General features: G+C 39.9%; 1 protein-coding gene across 1 annotated transcript in view; it reads right to left on the bottom strand.

Annotated features, from left to right (window-relative positions):
• LOC113093750 (male-specific lethal 3 homolog) overlaps positions 1 to 11609 on the bottom strand; it is a 30754-nt gene extending 19145 nt beyond the window's left edge. Inside the window, exons 1-3 of the mRNA XM_026259309.1 lie at positions 11316 to 11609; positions 10398 to 10480; positions 10101 to 10196 (exon numbers count right to left, since the gene is read on the bottom strand). Coding sequence (XP_026115094.1) covers positions 10101 to 10196; positions 10398 to 10480; positions 11316 to 11414 — 278 coding nt within the window. The 5' untranslated portion in view covers positions 11415 to 11609. The remainder of the gene's footprint in view (positions 1 to 10100; positions 10197 to 10397; positions 10481 to 11315) is intronic.
• Positions 11610 to 17776: the final 6167 nt, after the last annotated feature.

Genomic DNA, 17776 nt, shown 5'->3' with positions numbered 1-17776 from the left:
AAGGAGGGAAACCATTTCAAAGCAGTGTGTAAGAAGATCACCAGACAAGTATTGCCTTTATGTTGAGACATCTTGTAGAATACCACTCTTGATCAAGAAGAACAAAAGACAACTTGAAAAAATTAATTTGTGTAGACTTGTGGAGCTCTGGAGGAATGTTATTTGGAGTGATGTGACCAACCTGGAACTTTTTGGACCCATGGATCAGCGGTATGTCTGCTGCAAAAAAGGCAAAGCTCATAAGCAGAAGAACACCATCTCCATCCTCAACCTTGGAGGTGGATCATTCCTGTTATGTAGGGGTGCTCCGATCACGATCGGCCGATCGTTATGCGCATCTTGTCAGTAAAGCCGGTTCTCTAATCAGCGGTTAATTCCATCAGGTGCGTGATTTCACATAGAGCCGCTGTTACTACACAGAGCCGTTGTTAACTGAGAAGATGCACCAAAAAACGCTGAAAATGAAATGGATTTGCGCATCTTCTCTATTAACAACCGGCTTTACTGATGAGATGCGCATTAACGATCGGCCGATCGTGTTCGGAGCACCCCTACTGTTATGGGGTTTCTTTATTGTAGAAGGAAGTGGAAATCATGACTGTATGAAGGACATCATGGATTCTTTGAGGTATCAGGCCATTTTGACAAGAATTGTGATGCCTTTGGTGCAAAGACTGAAGCTGATGATCAATGGACTTTCCTGCAGGCCAGTCATACCAAAGTACACATCCAAATCTACTTCTGCTTGATTCAGGGATCAGTCAAAGAATGTACTTGAGTGACCTGTTCAGTCTCAAGGCTTAATTCTCATTGCAAATATCTGGTTGAATTTGAAGAAAGCAGTGGCAATGTGAAAACCAAAGATTATCAGTGATCTGGAAGCTTTTTCAGGCGTGGAATGGGCCAAAACTGTAGTAGAGAGGTGACAGAAGCTTCTAAACACTTACAGACAGCGTTTATTGGTGATTTTAAAGAATAAAAGATTTCTGCATAAAGGGGGTTGAATAATTTTGAACATGAATGTTTAGAGCCAATTCGCATTTTATCATGATTCATGTTCCATTCTCAGAATCAATCAAAAGTGTATTAACACACTTTCTCTAATACTTTACTGATGCCTTTGTTAAATTGATTTCATAAAATGTTATTCTCCACAGCAAATTGTCTTGCAGGTCAAGGGGGTTGAATAATTTTGATTGCAATTGTATATATTCATATACATACATATATATATACACACACACACACACACACACACACACACACAAATACATACATACATACATATATGTATATATATATATACAGTGGGGCTCGAAAGTTTGGGCACCCCTTGCAGAATCCGTGAAAATATGAGTAATTTTCAAAAAATAAGAGAGATCATACTAAATGCATGTTATATTTTATTTAGTACTGTCCTGAGTAAGATATTGTGCAGAAAAGATATTAACATTTAGTCCAGAGGACATGAATGTTTAGAGCCAATTCGCATTTTATCATATCAGCTCCCTATATATATATATATATATATATATATATATATATATATATATATATATATATATATATATATATTTACATGCACAGATACATATATATACACACACACACACACACACACACACACACACACACACACACACACATATATATATATATATATATATATATATATATATACATGCACAGATACATATATATATACACACACACACATATATATATATATATATATATATATATTTACATGCACACATACATATATATATATACACACACACACATATATATATATTAGGGGTGTAACGATACGCGTATTCGTATTGAACCGTTCGGTACGAGGCTTTCGGTTCGGTACGCGGTACGCATTATGTACCGAACGGTTCGTTGGACTAATTAATTATATTTGCAAAATAAATAAAAAATTGTGAAATATAATGATATGCGTTCAACAAGGTAGCTCAATAACCCAAACGACGTAACAGGCAACGCCCCTGACACCCCCGAAGAAAAAAAAACACCATATGTTATATAGGCTACTCAGTCAGGCGCTCGCTCACTCAGTACGCGCTGAAGGCTCGTTGCAAAATGGCCAATGCGTTTAACAGACTAGAAATATAAGATCCTCCAATAACCAACAGGTCTGGTGTTTGGGTGCACTTTACCAATCGATCGGGGCATCCGAGCAAGCACGGAAATCAAAATGGACTAGTACTATACTGTGTCGGAATTTCCTGAGCAGTACGATATAATTAACAGGCCTGCACGTTATTAGATAGAACAACTGTTATAAATAGAACGTATGCACGGGCAGTTTTGAAAACTCCACCTACTTTGCTCTTGGCATAGTGCAGCCCAAATCGCGTTGTATCTGAAGGGCAACGCTGAGCCCAGGGTCCAGCGCCGCGCGTACTGAGTGAGCGAGCGCGCTCTGTAGTGGAAAACGCAGGTTTTAAGAATATGCTTAATGTAATTGAGCCCCGTTACAATATTCCTTCACGAGCTAATTTCAGCCAGACCGTAATTCCTGCTTTGTGCCAAAAAACAAAAGCCCTATAGAGAACCAATTGAGTAAAAACACACTCAATATAAAGAGTTCTAGAGTTCCATATAAAAAGTTACATCTTTGTATTTGTTCATAACTACTACAACAATAATATAAAATTAAAAAAAATTTTTTATAAGGAGCTGTTTTTGTTTTATACAGTATGCTACTAAGAAAACACCATAGAAGATGGGTAAAGAATAGCTCCATCATTGTTCAATGTAAAAAAAAACATACTTTGTTAGTTTTAATAAATATATTTTTTTTAAATCAAGGAAATGTATCTGCCAATTTTTTCTTTTTGCTGTATCTAAAACGTACCGAACCGTACCGAACCGAACCGAGACACCAGTGAATCGTATCGAACCGAACCGTGAATTTTGTGAACCGTTACACCCCTAATATATATATATATTTACATGCACAGATACATATATATATACACACACACACATATATATATATATATATTTACATGCACACATACATATATATATACACACACACACACACACACATACACACATACACACACACACACATACACATATACATTGGGTTTTGTGAATGAAGCAGGCTACTGACGGAGTGACGGAGAGAAAGAGCACATCGCCCCTCCCCCGCGCACACACTCTCAATCTTCAGTTCTGTCTTTGCTCTCTCCTTGCATCAAAATCAACTGATCCTAAGGCCCTGTATCCACCAAAGAGTTTTAGGCAGCTGAAAACGGCAGGCGCTCTGGTGAAAACGCCCACCTGTGAGCGCTTGAGAGCGCTTTTTGTGGCGCAGCGTTTTCTTCAGTTGAGACGCTTAGGTTGCTATAATAGGGAATATCCTCTAAACTGTTACTTTTATCTGATTTGGTAAATGATTTTTTTCCGAATAAAATGCTCTGGATCCTAAGAAACCAGCAATATTAATTTCTATTCCATTTTTGTTGTTGTAGCGCTTGTTGACACGTCATTGTAACAAAATGACAGAGATACAACCCTCCTGCTCTCTGATTGGTTAGCTGACTAGAAAGTGACAGTGAGCACAGCGTTTTATCCAAAGTTGAACATTCTTCAACTCTCGGCGCGAGAAAAAAAAACGCCGGAACGCTCAGCGCGAAAAAGACGCTCAGCGCTCGGCACGCTCCTGCCGTTTTTAAAAAACGCGGCACTCCCTTTGAGAACTGCAGAAAATATATACTAGCCGCGAGGGAAAACGCTTTGGTGGACACAGGGCCTAAAAGTCGGAAGACGAATCCATTGCCACGTTTCCACCGAAATTACCCGGAACATTTGTACCAGGAACTTTTTTTCCCAGGAACTTTTTCCCCCCAGACCAGTTGCTTTCTGCGTTTCCACCACGGTGTAAAGTACTAGGAACATTAGGCAAATAGACTGGTGACCTAGGTCTGCGCGCGTTTCTCAATTCAAAGTACCGCTGATTTTAAAATAATCATCGGTAGTTAGTTCAGACTTTGTGCATTCGACTGGGGAGTGTGATGTCCGCGACGACGCGAATCCTATAATTTTCCTCTCTGTATATTTACAATAAAACCAAATAGGATATCAAATACCACTGCCTCCTTTGGTTTTCATTTAAGCATAATAACAGCTGCAGAAATGTACTTAGTTCGGGGATATGTGTATATGCAGCCATTACAATGAAACAATATATAAATTTGCCTTTTTTATTTTCATTTTAACATATAGATAAATTGAATACAGACCAAAGAAAACCTGTTAGATTTACCCCGCAGCTGAATTATATTTTATGTTTAACCACTAAAGACACATCAGAGCCAGCGGCATATATCAGAAGGTCTAAGGGAGGTGAGGCTGCTCTCTGCGGATACATGAGGACTGAGCTCCCGCTGATCGAGTGGAGCTCACCGTCTACAAGATCGGCTGAAATACTTTTAAAATTACATTTCATGACACAATAACAGTAATATTTTGAAAATGTTGATCCGAATAAATGGTGGTTGAACTCAACCAATGCTGCGTGAACTCAACCAATCAGGATGTTTAGCGCCCAAGTCCCGCTCCCGAAAGTTCCGGAACTTTGAAAAAGTACCACCTCGCCAGCAGGGACTTTCTGAGGGGCATTTTTTTACCCGGAACTTTATTTAGTTCCTGGTTCCTGCGGTGGAAACACACCAATTACCAGGCCAAAGTCCCTAGTTCCTGGGTAAAGTTCCTGCGGTGGAAACGCGGTGGTGCACGTGGTGCAATCGGAAATTATTTCTGCTGAATTAACGCTTGGTGTGAATTGCAGTCAAAAAAAAAAGTTGCCTTATCTTCTCTTACAACTTGTGACATGCATTCCGCACATGCAGCTGACATAACTTTAAATAAACGCAACAAAAAAAATCTATCCAGTTATGAAATGTTTTGTGTGTGTGTGTTGCCAAATCTCTCATTTAGCAAAAGTGTTAATGTGGATTATTAACCCTAATAATCCACAGTATGTATAGGCCTATGACAATGTGTAGTAAATTACCTATAAAATCATTTAGTTTAAAGTTGGACTGGAGTGAGATTAAACTAGATCAAAGCACAAAGCAAGCTGTTGCTACCTAGCTGCTAATTTTATATGGTAAAAAAATAACACTATTACACCTTTTGGGGAAGTCGTGGCCTAATGGTTAGAGGGTTGGACTCCCAATCGAAGGGTTGTGAGTTCTAGTCTCGGGCCAGATGGAATTGTGGGTGGGGGTAGTGCATGAACAGCTCTCTCTCCACCTTCAATACCACGACTTAGGTGCACTTGAGCAAGGCATCGAACCCCCAACTGCTCCCCGGGCGCCGCAGCATAAATGGCTGCCCACTGCTCCGGGTGTGTGCTCACAGTGTGTGTGTGTGTGTGTTCATTGCTCTGTGTGTGTGCATTTCGGATGGGTTAAATGCAGAGCACAAATTCTGAGTATGGGTCACCATACTTGGCTGAATGTCACTTCACTTTTTTTCACACTTTTCACTTTTAACGCTACATTTTAATTGACATGATTATACTAAAATAAGTATCAGGTCCATCAAAAAATTATTTTATCTTTTTAAATCACAGCTCTTTTTTGCAAAGAGGGCAAAAAAGGATGACATTGATAATTTTTTTTATGAATAAATGGGATAAGAAAAATCACAAACTGTTTCTTTGTATTTATTTTAAATTTAACATTTATTGTCAATATTGGGCTTGCGGATCATGTGGGTATAGAGTACTCTTTGCTGTGTGTGTATGACCATGTCGGTCAGCCACCACCGAAGACAAGTTTTGACCCAGGAAAAACCCTGTATATATACATTAGGGATGTGCAACAGTGATCGAGTACTCGACCGCAACAGCGATGATCGATCACGTAAACGATGATCGAAATTACTTTTTATTTATTTTTTTGATTGGTTATGGCAGCACGTTGGGCGGCGCCCTGATCTCTGATTGGTTAGCTTCCCACTTGATGCCTCAAAAGACGTAAGAAAACAGATAATCGTGGCCTCAAAGTCACATAGTGATGGCTTGTTTCCCTTTGAGAAGAATGATGAAAATACAGTTCAGGGTAAGCTGTGCAGCGCCAAGCTGTCACACAAATCTACAATAAATACAATGCGCTATCATCTAAAATGTGTACATAAAATATTTGGCGATAACAGAGCGGCAACTCAGACAAGCATTGAATCACTTGCCGTAAGACCTAAATGCATTGCAGGCAGAACCGAGAAGATGAAAAAGCTATTCGCTGAAATGGTGGTGAAAGATTTGCTGCCCATTAGTTTCAGGGACAGAGAATGCTTACTTGTCCAGTGGTACCTGGCTGTTCCTGCAACATCTGTTCCAGCAGAGCGAATTTATTCCACTAAATGTCAACAGGCTGCGCACTCGGCTCTCATCTGAGCACGTAACTGAGACCGACTTATCTTTTTGAATAGACATTTGAATGTTTCACCGGTCGTGGCAAATTGAACATCCATTTTCTTAAATAATATTATTATTACAGTTTTGAGTTTTAGCCATAGTTAAAATATCTAGGCTATTGGGCCTCTGTTTTATACCTTATAATAGTTGTTTGGTTAAACTTGGTGAACTTTTTTTCTTTATCTTTTAAAAACTACGTTTCACCGCTGGATTAAAATATGCTACTAAAGTTATACTGGAAGACAATGTTTTGTTAAAAAAAATGCCGTTGAATAAAGTAGCAAAAAAAGAAAAAGTATCTTTGTGGGTTAATTTTTAAATCACAGACGAATAATGAGATGGTCTTTATAAAATAAAAATGCACTGGATATATTTGTAGCCTAATTACATTAAACATATTAGTAGAGATGACAAAATCAAATTTTTTTGTTTGTCATAGTTTTTATCTATATTTTAAATCTTATTCAATTATTTAGCAATAATCAGTGATTTCCATGCTGTTAAATAATATTTTGGCTGATCAGAATGTGCTAAGTGAATACAAAATATTAATTAAATATTAGAATACATAAAAAAACAATGATAGTGACACTAATTTGAATTTATTGTACTTTCGTGTTTGTAAAGCGCTATCCGAGTTACACTTTCGATCAAGTTCACATCTGCATCGGGGAATTTTTTCAGATAAAAGTTTCAAGAGTTATTCTACATCGGATTAATTAACATGAACAATTATGCTGAAATTCGTTTCATGCTCACATAAGCAATGCACGATAATGATATTGCTCTTAAATGTTTTATTTTTCTATTATTATTGTTATTATTTTATTATTGATGTTATAATAATGCAGCCAAGCTTTTTTCCGTCATATTTGTGGGCATAATTCAATTCATATGGCTTCGAAAACGCGCAGGTGGTTCATGGAAAATAAAACTTAAAAATAAAACTTAATTACACCAATTACACTAAATGGAAAAGGGAGCTCGCTCGCTCTCGCTCTCACTCTCTCTCTCTCTCTCTCACATAACTTATCATCCTTTTGTGCTGATACAAGTTGTAATGTTACGTATGATATGTCTCCCAGTTATCTGATTTATCATAGGATGTGTCATAGAATTAGCTTCCGTTTATTGGTACACACTTTACCTCAGGCAGATATTTCTTGCTCCTTTATTAATATCATTGCTTGATCATAATCATAATCTAACCTGTCCTTATCATCTGTTCATGTTTTCATAGACAGATTTTCATGTCAGATTTTTATTTTTACATTTTTTCATTTTCATAACAATCTTCAGATTTTTTCATTAGGCCTATATAGATTATGACGATGCCCCGCTCCCCGCATTAAGCCCCACCCCTGATTAATCGATTAATCGTTTTTGAAACCTATCGATGATCGAAATGAGAAATTTCCCAAAATGCCCATCCCTAATATACATATACACACACACACACATATATATATATATATATATATACATACATATTATATACATATACACACATATATACATATACACACATATACATATATACACACATATACATATATATATATATATATATACACACACACACACACACATATATATATATATATATATATATATATATATATATATATATATATATATATATATATATATATATATATATATATATATATATATACACACACACATACACACATCCTTAAATACTCAATATGAAAGATAAATAAACAAAAAATATGTGTGTGTGTGTATATATTAGTGGTGGGCCGTTATCGGCTTTAACGTGCCTCGTTAACGCGAGACTCTTATCGGGCGATAAAAAAAAATATCACCGTTAATCTATTCTCAAAGTTGGGTTGGGAGATGGGTCTATACTAAGCAAGCTATGATGACTTTCACCTTGATATTTTAAATAATCGACTGGCTGAGGCCAGCCTAAAAAGATGCTCAGGACAGTTGACGGGCCACTGCTGCGCATCGTCACGAAAGCTTATCTTTTTCACGTGTTTTTAAACATTAAAGCATCCAAAAACAAGACGCGGAAAAGTTGAACAGAGTAGCTGGTTACATGCGCTTTGTTCGGTGCACACGAGAGAGCGAGAGCCGCGTATCACGGACAGCGACACTGAACCGAGCTCTCTTCTGCGAAGTTCTCCTCCTGAACGAACAAATACAAATCGCAGTTTGAACAAACAAAAAGATATGAAACTTTCACATCTTTTTGTTTGTTCAAACTGCGATACACCGCGAGTGCTGAATTGGGCTCTTTCACAGTGAAAGAGCCCAATTCAGCACTCGCGGTGTTCTGGTGTTCAGGTCTCACGCAGATGAAGAAATCTCAAAACACTTGAACATCGAATTTGCTTATTTTTGCTCTTGTGCCGACAAATACATACAAAATATGTCAAAATTTTCACCTTGGAAATTATGCTCGAAAAAACTGTCAGTTATTTCTTAAGTGAAAGTAAACAGTTGAGGAAAAAAATGGGATGTGTATTATATTGGATGCGTTCATCGTCTCTTAAAGGGACCGCGCCTAATTTAGCTAACGGCTGCTATGTTAATCCAAGAAAATAAAAGAAAATCACTCACTGCTCTTGACCTAATTTAACAGTCAAACCAAAAATTATTCAGACACCAGATATAATTTTTGATATATATAGCAAAACTGTAATAATGTGAGAAATGTTGAAGGTGTCTGAATAAATGTGGTTTGATTGTATATTTCATTTTTACACTGAAGACTATCCAGTGCTATTTTACATTTAATTATTTGGTTTCTGTACCTTGACTTGACACCTACAAACTTGAAAAAAACGTAAACATTGGTGTGAAATAGGCGTAAGGTTGTTTGCACCTTGTGCATTGTGGAATTAGTTTACAGCTTTTTCAAGCAGTTTGTGATGCATTTTGGAAACAGGAGATGAGCCCCTTTTCTAATGCACCACCTAGCTTGATAAATCCCTTCTCAAAGACTTACTGTTTGTCAATTTTATTTGGGTAACACACATATTCTGGCACGTCCTGATTTTGCCAAGTTCGATGTGTTCCTAGGTCAACATATTTTGTTGACCCTGGAACAACATTTTACTCCAAAAATATATTCTTAACCATATCCCTACACCTAAACCTAACCTTAACCATGAGTAATCCCTAAAATCAGAGGAAATGATAGATGAATGACACTGATGTACAAGCACCAAACACTGATTTTAAGCGTAAACTTCACAAAATTTATAAACTGGTTCTAAAAATCTGATTGGTTAATCACAATGTTGTTCCAGGGTCAACAACGATGTTGTCCCAGGAACATGTCTCACTTGGTAAAATCAGGTTCTGCCATATTCTGAATGCCTTCGACAGAATTCGAATGAGCCATTTTAATCTAGATTAATTTCAAGATCACAGTGAGATTAATCTAGATTTAAAAAATTAATCTATGCCCACCACTAATATATAACTTTTTTTTGTATTTATTTATCTTTCATATTGAGTATTTAAAGATCTCCAATGCACAATCCATGGTACCATAAGGCCAGATTTTTTTATTATAGTTATTATTCATGAACAAGTCAATCATGTGCACTTTACCATTAGCGGATAAAAACATCTTACACGACATAACAATGCGAACAAGCAGAGGCTTGTTGAGACTCACATGCGAGCCAAAGCTTTGCGTGCCAGTTTACGTTGTAATTTGCGATTATTGTCAGAATCTCTGAGCACATGATCCTCTGCAGCCCAGCGATCCCAACTGAAAAACATCAAAACAATGCTTCAATACGAATTAGCAGCAGTGACAAGTCAACACTCAACTACACGCATTGGACATGGTTTGTTTAGCATTTCTATGTCATTTGCCTTAGCAATATAAAAATAATAAAATCATTGTATAGCTAAAATGTCAAATAATTGCAGAATAATATTATTGCCATAAAATGCGGCCTCCGCTTACCTTCTGTTCCAACCATTGAAATGAATCAGATACTTTGGGACCCTTTTCCCTTTGTCATCTTTCACTGTTGCGATGTCAACAACCTGAAATTCAAAACGCTAATGAACAGAAGTGTAAGACTCCTCACGAAAAAATTCGAGTGGATTCCACACACACACATCTTACATTAACCGGCTAGCAGGGATTCATTCTTTGCCCTTCCCCCTATAGCTTGCAACTGTAGCAGCCTGTGCGGCGCGTAGTGATGACGTCACAACTGTAGCTAAGTTAGCCAGGTTTTAATGTGTCCACGCAATTTTATTTTACTATTGTAACTCTGATACAGTACATTTATTTATGTTATTATTTTCTTAAAGTTTTGTTAAGTATGAACAATTTGAAGCGAAACTTATAAGATGAGTGAGATAAGTGAGGGTCTTTTCTCTTTCGCGTTTTTCGTAAAATTAATCACATATATTGAGACAGCACACGATATATGTACGCACTACTTGTATTCATTGTGTTACATATCCTAAAAGTCTATTTAATTTAAATGTTTTGCTTGATTCGGGCATGTAAAGGAGGATGGAGAGGCCTCTAAAGGGCGGATGCGACGCTAGCTACTTAAGCGCGCTAACATGCTGTAACTTTTCCTGTTTCTTAACCTTACGATACCACGGACTTTTAATTAAAATCCATACAACCTACACTACGATTGATTTAATATGTGTACGTGTAATTAGAGTTGGTTATATGGATTATCCTTAAGAACTAAAAGTAATCCCCCACCAGTTTCAGGACTGCGCCGAAAATTTGTATTTGAGGACATGTGAAAAGAAATATCCATACATACGTGAAAGCAACCTTTACGGTCTTTAACACAACAAACAAAATGTTAAAGGACAAATGTGTAGAAACATGATGTTACTGTATATTTACCTTCGCATCGTAGAGCACCTTGGCCTTGGATGGGTCAGGTTCAAAACAGAGAACTTTTTCTCCTTTATGGAATTTAAATTTCATTCCCCAAGAGTTCATTTGTTCATCGTGGCGAACAAGAGAGGAGGACTCCGAAGCCCCGCTCTTTAACCCGTTGCATACCTTGTTTGTTGAAGATAGAGAAGATAGAGAGCTGCGCGCAAAAACTCAAAGGAAGATGATTTATGTGTTCACGCTCTCCTAGGAAGTGACTGCTTAAGAGTTCGGAAATTTTTAGTCATGACAAGAAGTGCGTTAAAAATGGAATGAAAGAGAAACGGATTCGCTGTAGTATCTCTCTCTCTCTCTCTCTCTCTCTCTCTCTCTCTCTCTCTCTCTCAAATTTATTTCAATTAAATTCATATAGCTTTATTAGCATGACAATTTATGGTTTATAACATCTCAACATTTACATTAGAACGTCTGGACATTTATTTACATATTATAACTAATATGTTATGTATTATATATATATTATGTGGAAATATCATATACACAGATACCTATAGGCAGAAAAAAATAATAATAAATAAAAATTATTATAATACATAAGTCCTGAAGCAACTACTGGACTGAGAATTGGAACATTATGTACCAGTATGAGAGTGAAGTATGAGAGCTTCTGAGAGTTTCTATTGGCTGTTGTTTCTTGATTGTGCTTGTCCCTCTCAGGTGATGACAAGATGCTATGAATTTTGCAGCAATATTTACTCATTTGTTGTTGTTTTTTTTTACCGAAAATGAAACAATGTTTTTTGGTTTTAAATTTAAATTAATTAAATTTATGCATTTAGCAGACGCTTTTATCCAAAGTGACTTACAGTGCATTCAGGCTATCAATTTTTACCTGTCATGTGTTTCTGGGAATCGAACCACCAACCTTGCGCTTGTTTGCTTGCTAAAACAACGCGTTACCAGTTGAGCTACAGGAACACTACAAAGGTTTAGCTACAAATGTTAAGTTGGGAAATATTTGATTAATTTTGGGGTAATAGTGGTCTTTAATGTTTTGATATTTTGACCATTTTGTGAGGAAGTGTCGCTCAGTCTCTGTGTAAGTCCTGAGCATTGGCGTACTGGACATCACCACAGGCCCCGCAGTTCGTGGGGGCCCCGCCTCTTTAAAGGGCTGTATCGCAGAACACTCTAAAAGCCATTCAAAAAGCACATTGAACATGCTTTTGCTTTGAAAAACACAATACAGTGACTTGAGTGTGTGTTTTTAGACTGCTGTGTTATGCTTAGGAAACGCACACACACACACACACACAGATAGCAATCTTTAGGTTTTAATAACATAAAAAATTCAAATCCAGGTTTTGATTTTCAAAGATTTATTATTAAATGTTATTTTTTTCCCCCAAAATGCAATAAATCCATTGAATCAATATCAAAGTTATTTTTTTATATCGAAACTGATGGAAATACAGATGCATCTCCATAAATTAGAATGTCATGGAAAAGTTTTATTTCAGTATTTCATAAGACCAATAATATGGTCTAATGAAAATAATAATAAATAGTGAATTGTTGGCTTTCTGGAAAGTATGTTCAATACTCTAATTACTTTAATTGTAGTACTCAATACTTTAATACTGCTTTAATATTTCTGCCTCAATTCGGCATGGCATGGAGGTGATCAGTTTGTGGCACCGCTGATGCGGTATGGAAGCCCAGGTTTATTTAAGAGTGGCCTTCAGCTCATCTGCATTTTTTTGGTCTCTTGTTTCTCATTTTCCTCTTGACAATACCCCATAGAGAATATATCTTCTGGTCTGGTGAGTAAACGGGTGCAGTGACTTTGCCCCAAAACACAATGGACCAACAGCAGTAGATGAAATTGAACCCAAATCATCACAGACTGTGGAAACTTGGAAACACTGCACTTCAAGCAACTCGGGCTATGAGCTTCTCCACCCTTCCACCAGATTGTAGGACCTTGGTTTTCAAATGAAATGCAAAACTTGCTCTCATCTGAAAATAGGACTTTGGACCACTAGGCAACAGTCCAGTTCTTCTTCTCCTTAGCCCAGGTAAGTGAAAGTGAAAGTCATGACATTCATCAAGTATGGTAACCTATACTAGGGATTGGTGCTCTGCATTTAACCCATCCAAGTGCACAACCACAGCAGTAAGGAGTGAACACACCCCCGGAGCAGTGGGCAGCTATATTGGAGGGAGGAATTGGGGATTCAGTGCCTCACTCAAGGGCACTTCAGCCATGGGTATTGATGGTGGAAAAGAACCCCCCCACCCAGAAGCCAAAAGGAAGCGTCACAAATTGGTGTAATCCAAACGGCGTGGTGAAGGCTGTTTTTTCTTTGGACATGGGAGATAAGGGGATCTGCCAATATCCTTTTGTTAAGTACAATGTAGAGTAAAAATGAGCCGTACCTAACCGATCGAGCAACTCGTCAATCCGTGGAATAGGATAAGCATCAAATTTTGACACTGCGTTCACCCTGCGATAAGTCCACACAAAACCGCACCAAGCCGTCCATTTTAGGCACTAAAACTATCGGGCTCGCCCAATCACTGTGGGACTCCTCGATTACTCCCATCCCCAGCATCGCCTTTAATTCTGTCTGATCCACTGTTTTCTTGTGTTCAGGTAGTCTATATGGCCGGCTGTGAACCACCACACCCGGCTCCGTCTCAATATGGTGCTGAATCAGATTAGTACGACCAGGTAGAGGTGAAACACGCCTGTAAATTCGGGGGATTTTTCTTTAATGACCGCCTCTGGCCCGAGATCTTCCTCTCTGCTCACCGTCGTCGCTAGCAACACTGACTCCTCTTCACTCCATTTTTTTAGGAGGTTGAGGTGGTAAATTTGCCACGAGTTGCCTCTGTCTGTTCGTACTACTTCATAATTGATATCTCCTACTCGCTGTGTGACCTCAAAGGGTCCTTGCCACTTTGCTAATAATTTGGAGCTGGAGGTTGGCAGTAATACGAGCACTTTATCTCCCAGTGCAAATTCTCGGAGCTTAGTTCCTGTTATACAGGCTTTGTCTGCCCTGGGCCTGAAGCAAATTCTTTATAGAGAGCCACCCCAGTGTATGGAGTTTTGCTCTCAGGTCCATGTTATATTGAATTTCGTTCTTGCTGTCCGAACGTCCGTCCTCCCAAGTTTCTTTTAGGACGTCTAGTACCCCGCGGGACTGGTGTCCGTAAAGAAGCTTGAAGGGGGAAAACCCCGTGGAGGCTTGGGGGACCTCGCACACAGCGAATAAGAAGGGTTCTAGCCATCCCAATTTTTTGCATCTTCTTGTACAAATTTACGAATCATTGTTTTCAAAGTGCGATTAAATTGTTCGACCAGTCCGTCCGTTTGTGGGTGATAGTCATCCGTTTGTAGGGAAAGCATTTCCCGACAGCTCTGAGGTACTAATAATTGGGTTGAATCTTCCTTTGTCTGAGCATCATGGGTCACTCGATACAACCGGTCCTTATTAATGGAAAAAAATATGGATAAGAGAGCACGCGGTCAGGATGGAGGACATGCCCATCGATGGAACGGACCTGCTCAAATGCATGTTTGAGTGTATCATCCTGGGACTGCTCCAGAGGAAAGTAATCGCGACTGGAAAGGTTTAGCCTCACCAAGTCGCTCGGTTCCCCTGAAGCCTCCCCACTGGGTCCTGGCACAGGTTCTCCCACCTGAGCGCTCGCCCCGCCCTCCGGCCATCTCTTGTTCCCAGAGGCATCCACTGTTTAACACCCCAATAATTGTTCAAAAGCTGGCCAATTGGTTCCCAAGATTAGTGGATGCTGGAGGCGCGAACTAATGGCCACCTCCACATAATGCTTTTGTCCCCTAAATTTGATGGCTATGGCTTTTACGGGCTATTCCACTATATTCCCGTGCACACACCTCACCTTAACCATGCGGCCCGTATCCAATGTCCCGGATTGTATCAGGCTTTGATGGATGGAGGCCTGGTTACAACCTGAATCCACCAAAGCCTGATAGGTACTCCCCTTAATACTCACGGGCATTTGGTACAACCTGACTTGATCAAGGACAGCCTGCGGGTCGTCTGGGATCCGGACCAACGTCCCCACCTCCATGACTGGGCAACGATCCACGAAATGGGGAGAGAAAGATAGATGGAAGGGGTTCGCCGACCCCAGAACACACTGCCAGCTGATCCTCCGCCAGTTGGATGGCCAGATCCAGCGACGCCGGCCAACAGCCATTTGCGGCACGAGTCCTGGAGCTGCTGGGCTAAGACAAAGGGCCGGCCCACTTCAGTCAGTTCCAACAACCAGTTGCTCGGGGCTGAGGCCGACCCTTTGGAGCACTGCTGTTTTTAAGTCTGCATATACCAGGAGGTTCTGGACGGGCAGTTGTTGAGCAGCCTTCTGGGCATCCCCGACAGCAGCGGGAGCACCCGCACCGGCCAGCTGTCTGTCGGCCACCCACACGCCTCGGCCGTCCTCTCAAACAAGTCGAGAAATGCTTCTGGATCGTCTGTTGGCCCCATCTTTGTAAGAGGCATGTGGGCGATGGGGCTGGAACTGGGGGAAGCCGACCTCATCCGAACCTCCCGGTCCAGCAAGCTCTGGAACAGCTCGCGTTCGTCCTGCTCCTGCAGGACTTGATGGTGTTCCTGATGCAGGCCCACAAGCGATGTGATTTTCTCCGCAAATGGCGTTCCCGATGGTCCTAATGGAGTTTTCATGGCGGTGTCGTTCTCCTTCCTTACCGGGATTCGGCACCAGTGTGATAATGTTCTTTTGTAGGAGAAGGAAGGAGACCAGGGTCGGCGTTTCTGAGGCTCATGGGTATTTATTAGTCAACAAAATAGAACAAAGTCACGCCACCTGCGCATATGTTTAATTCAAACCACTGCTGGGCAATTCACAGTCTTGCTTTCCGCTCACTTGTTTGCATGCATGCTTGAGTCCCCATGAGTCCTCAGCTCTCTCTGCCCTCGCTGGTTTATGGCTGGCTTAAATACCGCTTCCCCATGCTAGTCACTGCAATGAGAACCAGGTGTTACTCATTTTTCACTTGACCCACTTTCCACCGCTCTTACCATGAAGAATTGACAGAGCCCCACTACAGTTGTGCCATCCGCAAACTTAATAAACAGGTTGGAGTTGTGTGATGGTGTGCAGTCGAGGGATGATTGTGTTGAATGCTGTACTGACATCTATGAACAGCATTCTGACATAAGAGTCTTTTTTCTCTAGAGAGAAAAGTGGAGGGAAGTGGCGATGGCATCATCGGTTGAGCAGTTGGAACGGAATGCAAACTGGAAGGGGTCTAGGGAGGGGGGGAGGGAAGACTTGTAAGCTCCTGTCTAGGTGGTGTAAACAAAATCGAAAATGTTTTTACCTTGTGTTGGAAATTTAATGTCTTGGTGTATTTTTGGGAATACACTCTTTAGTCTGCATGGTTGAAATCCCCAGCTATGATGAGATGCTGGTACACTTCATATATTGCATTGTTCCTGTTGTTGTTGTAAGGGAAACAGGTCAATTTAGCTCAAAGGGAATCATTTAAGATTTTAAAGGGAATTTGAACAGAATCACTGTTTTACGTCTGATCACTGAAACGGCTAGCGATTCACTGAACGAGCCGTTTAGCATAAAATCTGCACTGGATATTAATATCCAAACCAGAGGTGTCAAGTAACGAAGTACTAATACTACGTTACCTTACTGTGGCGAGTGGGGCGGGGCCGAGAGGCGTGGGAACGAGGAGTGAGGCCAGGTGTAGTGATTAGAGATTAGCTGCACCTGAGCCCCACCGCCAGTATCGAGTCCCACGTAGGAGATGGAAGGATATAAAACTGGAGCGACGACCATGAAGGACGAGAGAGGACCAGGCCTGGACAATATTTTACGTGTTTGCTTTTTATTTGTGCGCGTCAGTCGCCGTGAGGGGCTGACGCGCTGTTTTGTTTATTTTGAATATTAAAATTATGTTTTGATTGTGCGCCGGTTCCTGCCTCCTTCTTCCCGATGAATAGGAAGTTCATATCGTTACACTTACTTAAGTAGAAATTTTGGGTATCAAATCACACTCCTGCAAGGACATAGCCAGTTTTGGGTTCGTTTATCAAAAACTATATTTCTTAAAAGTAGGGTTGGGTATGGGATCATTATGCACCGAACTTAATAAGGATGCAGATTTCGGTGCCTCTTAAATGCCTGAGCTATTGATTTAAATATTTGTCCTGGTTCTCCGAAATGTACACAAGAAGCAGCGGCGTCGCTAGGCTTTTTTAGTGGGGCTATAGATTTTAGCTTCATAAACTGTGCACAAATTTGCGATCACCTCAGAGTCAGTCCCCTTAAATTTCATATGAATCCGGCGTCAGACCAGGCTCCTCTCCGTCTTTCAGTGTGCTCTTCAATCCACAGAGCGCGAGCAGACTCAAACAGAAACAGAGAACACACGCTGTGCG

This window comes from Carassius auratus, unplaced genomic scaffold, assembly GCF_003368295.1.
Source record: "Carassius auratus strain Wakin unplaced genomic scaffold, ASM336829v1 scaf_tig00215128, whole genome shotgun sequence".
NCBI lineage: Eukaryota > Metazoa > Chordata > Actinopteri > Cypriniformes > Cyprinidae > Carassius > Carassius auratus.
The sequence above is the reverse complement of the archived record's forward strand: the minus strand, read 5'-3'. Positions and strand labels throughout refer to the sequence as shown.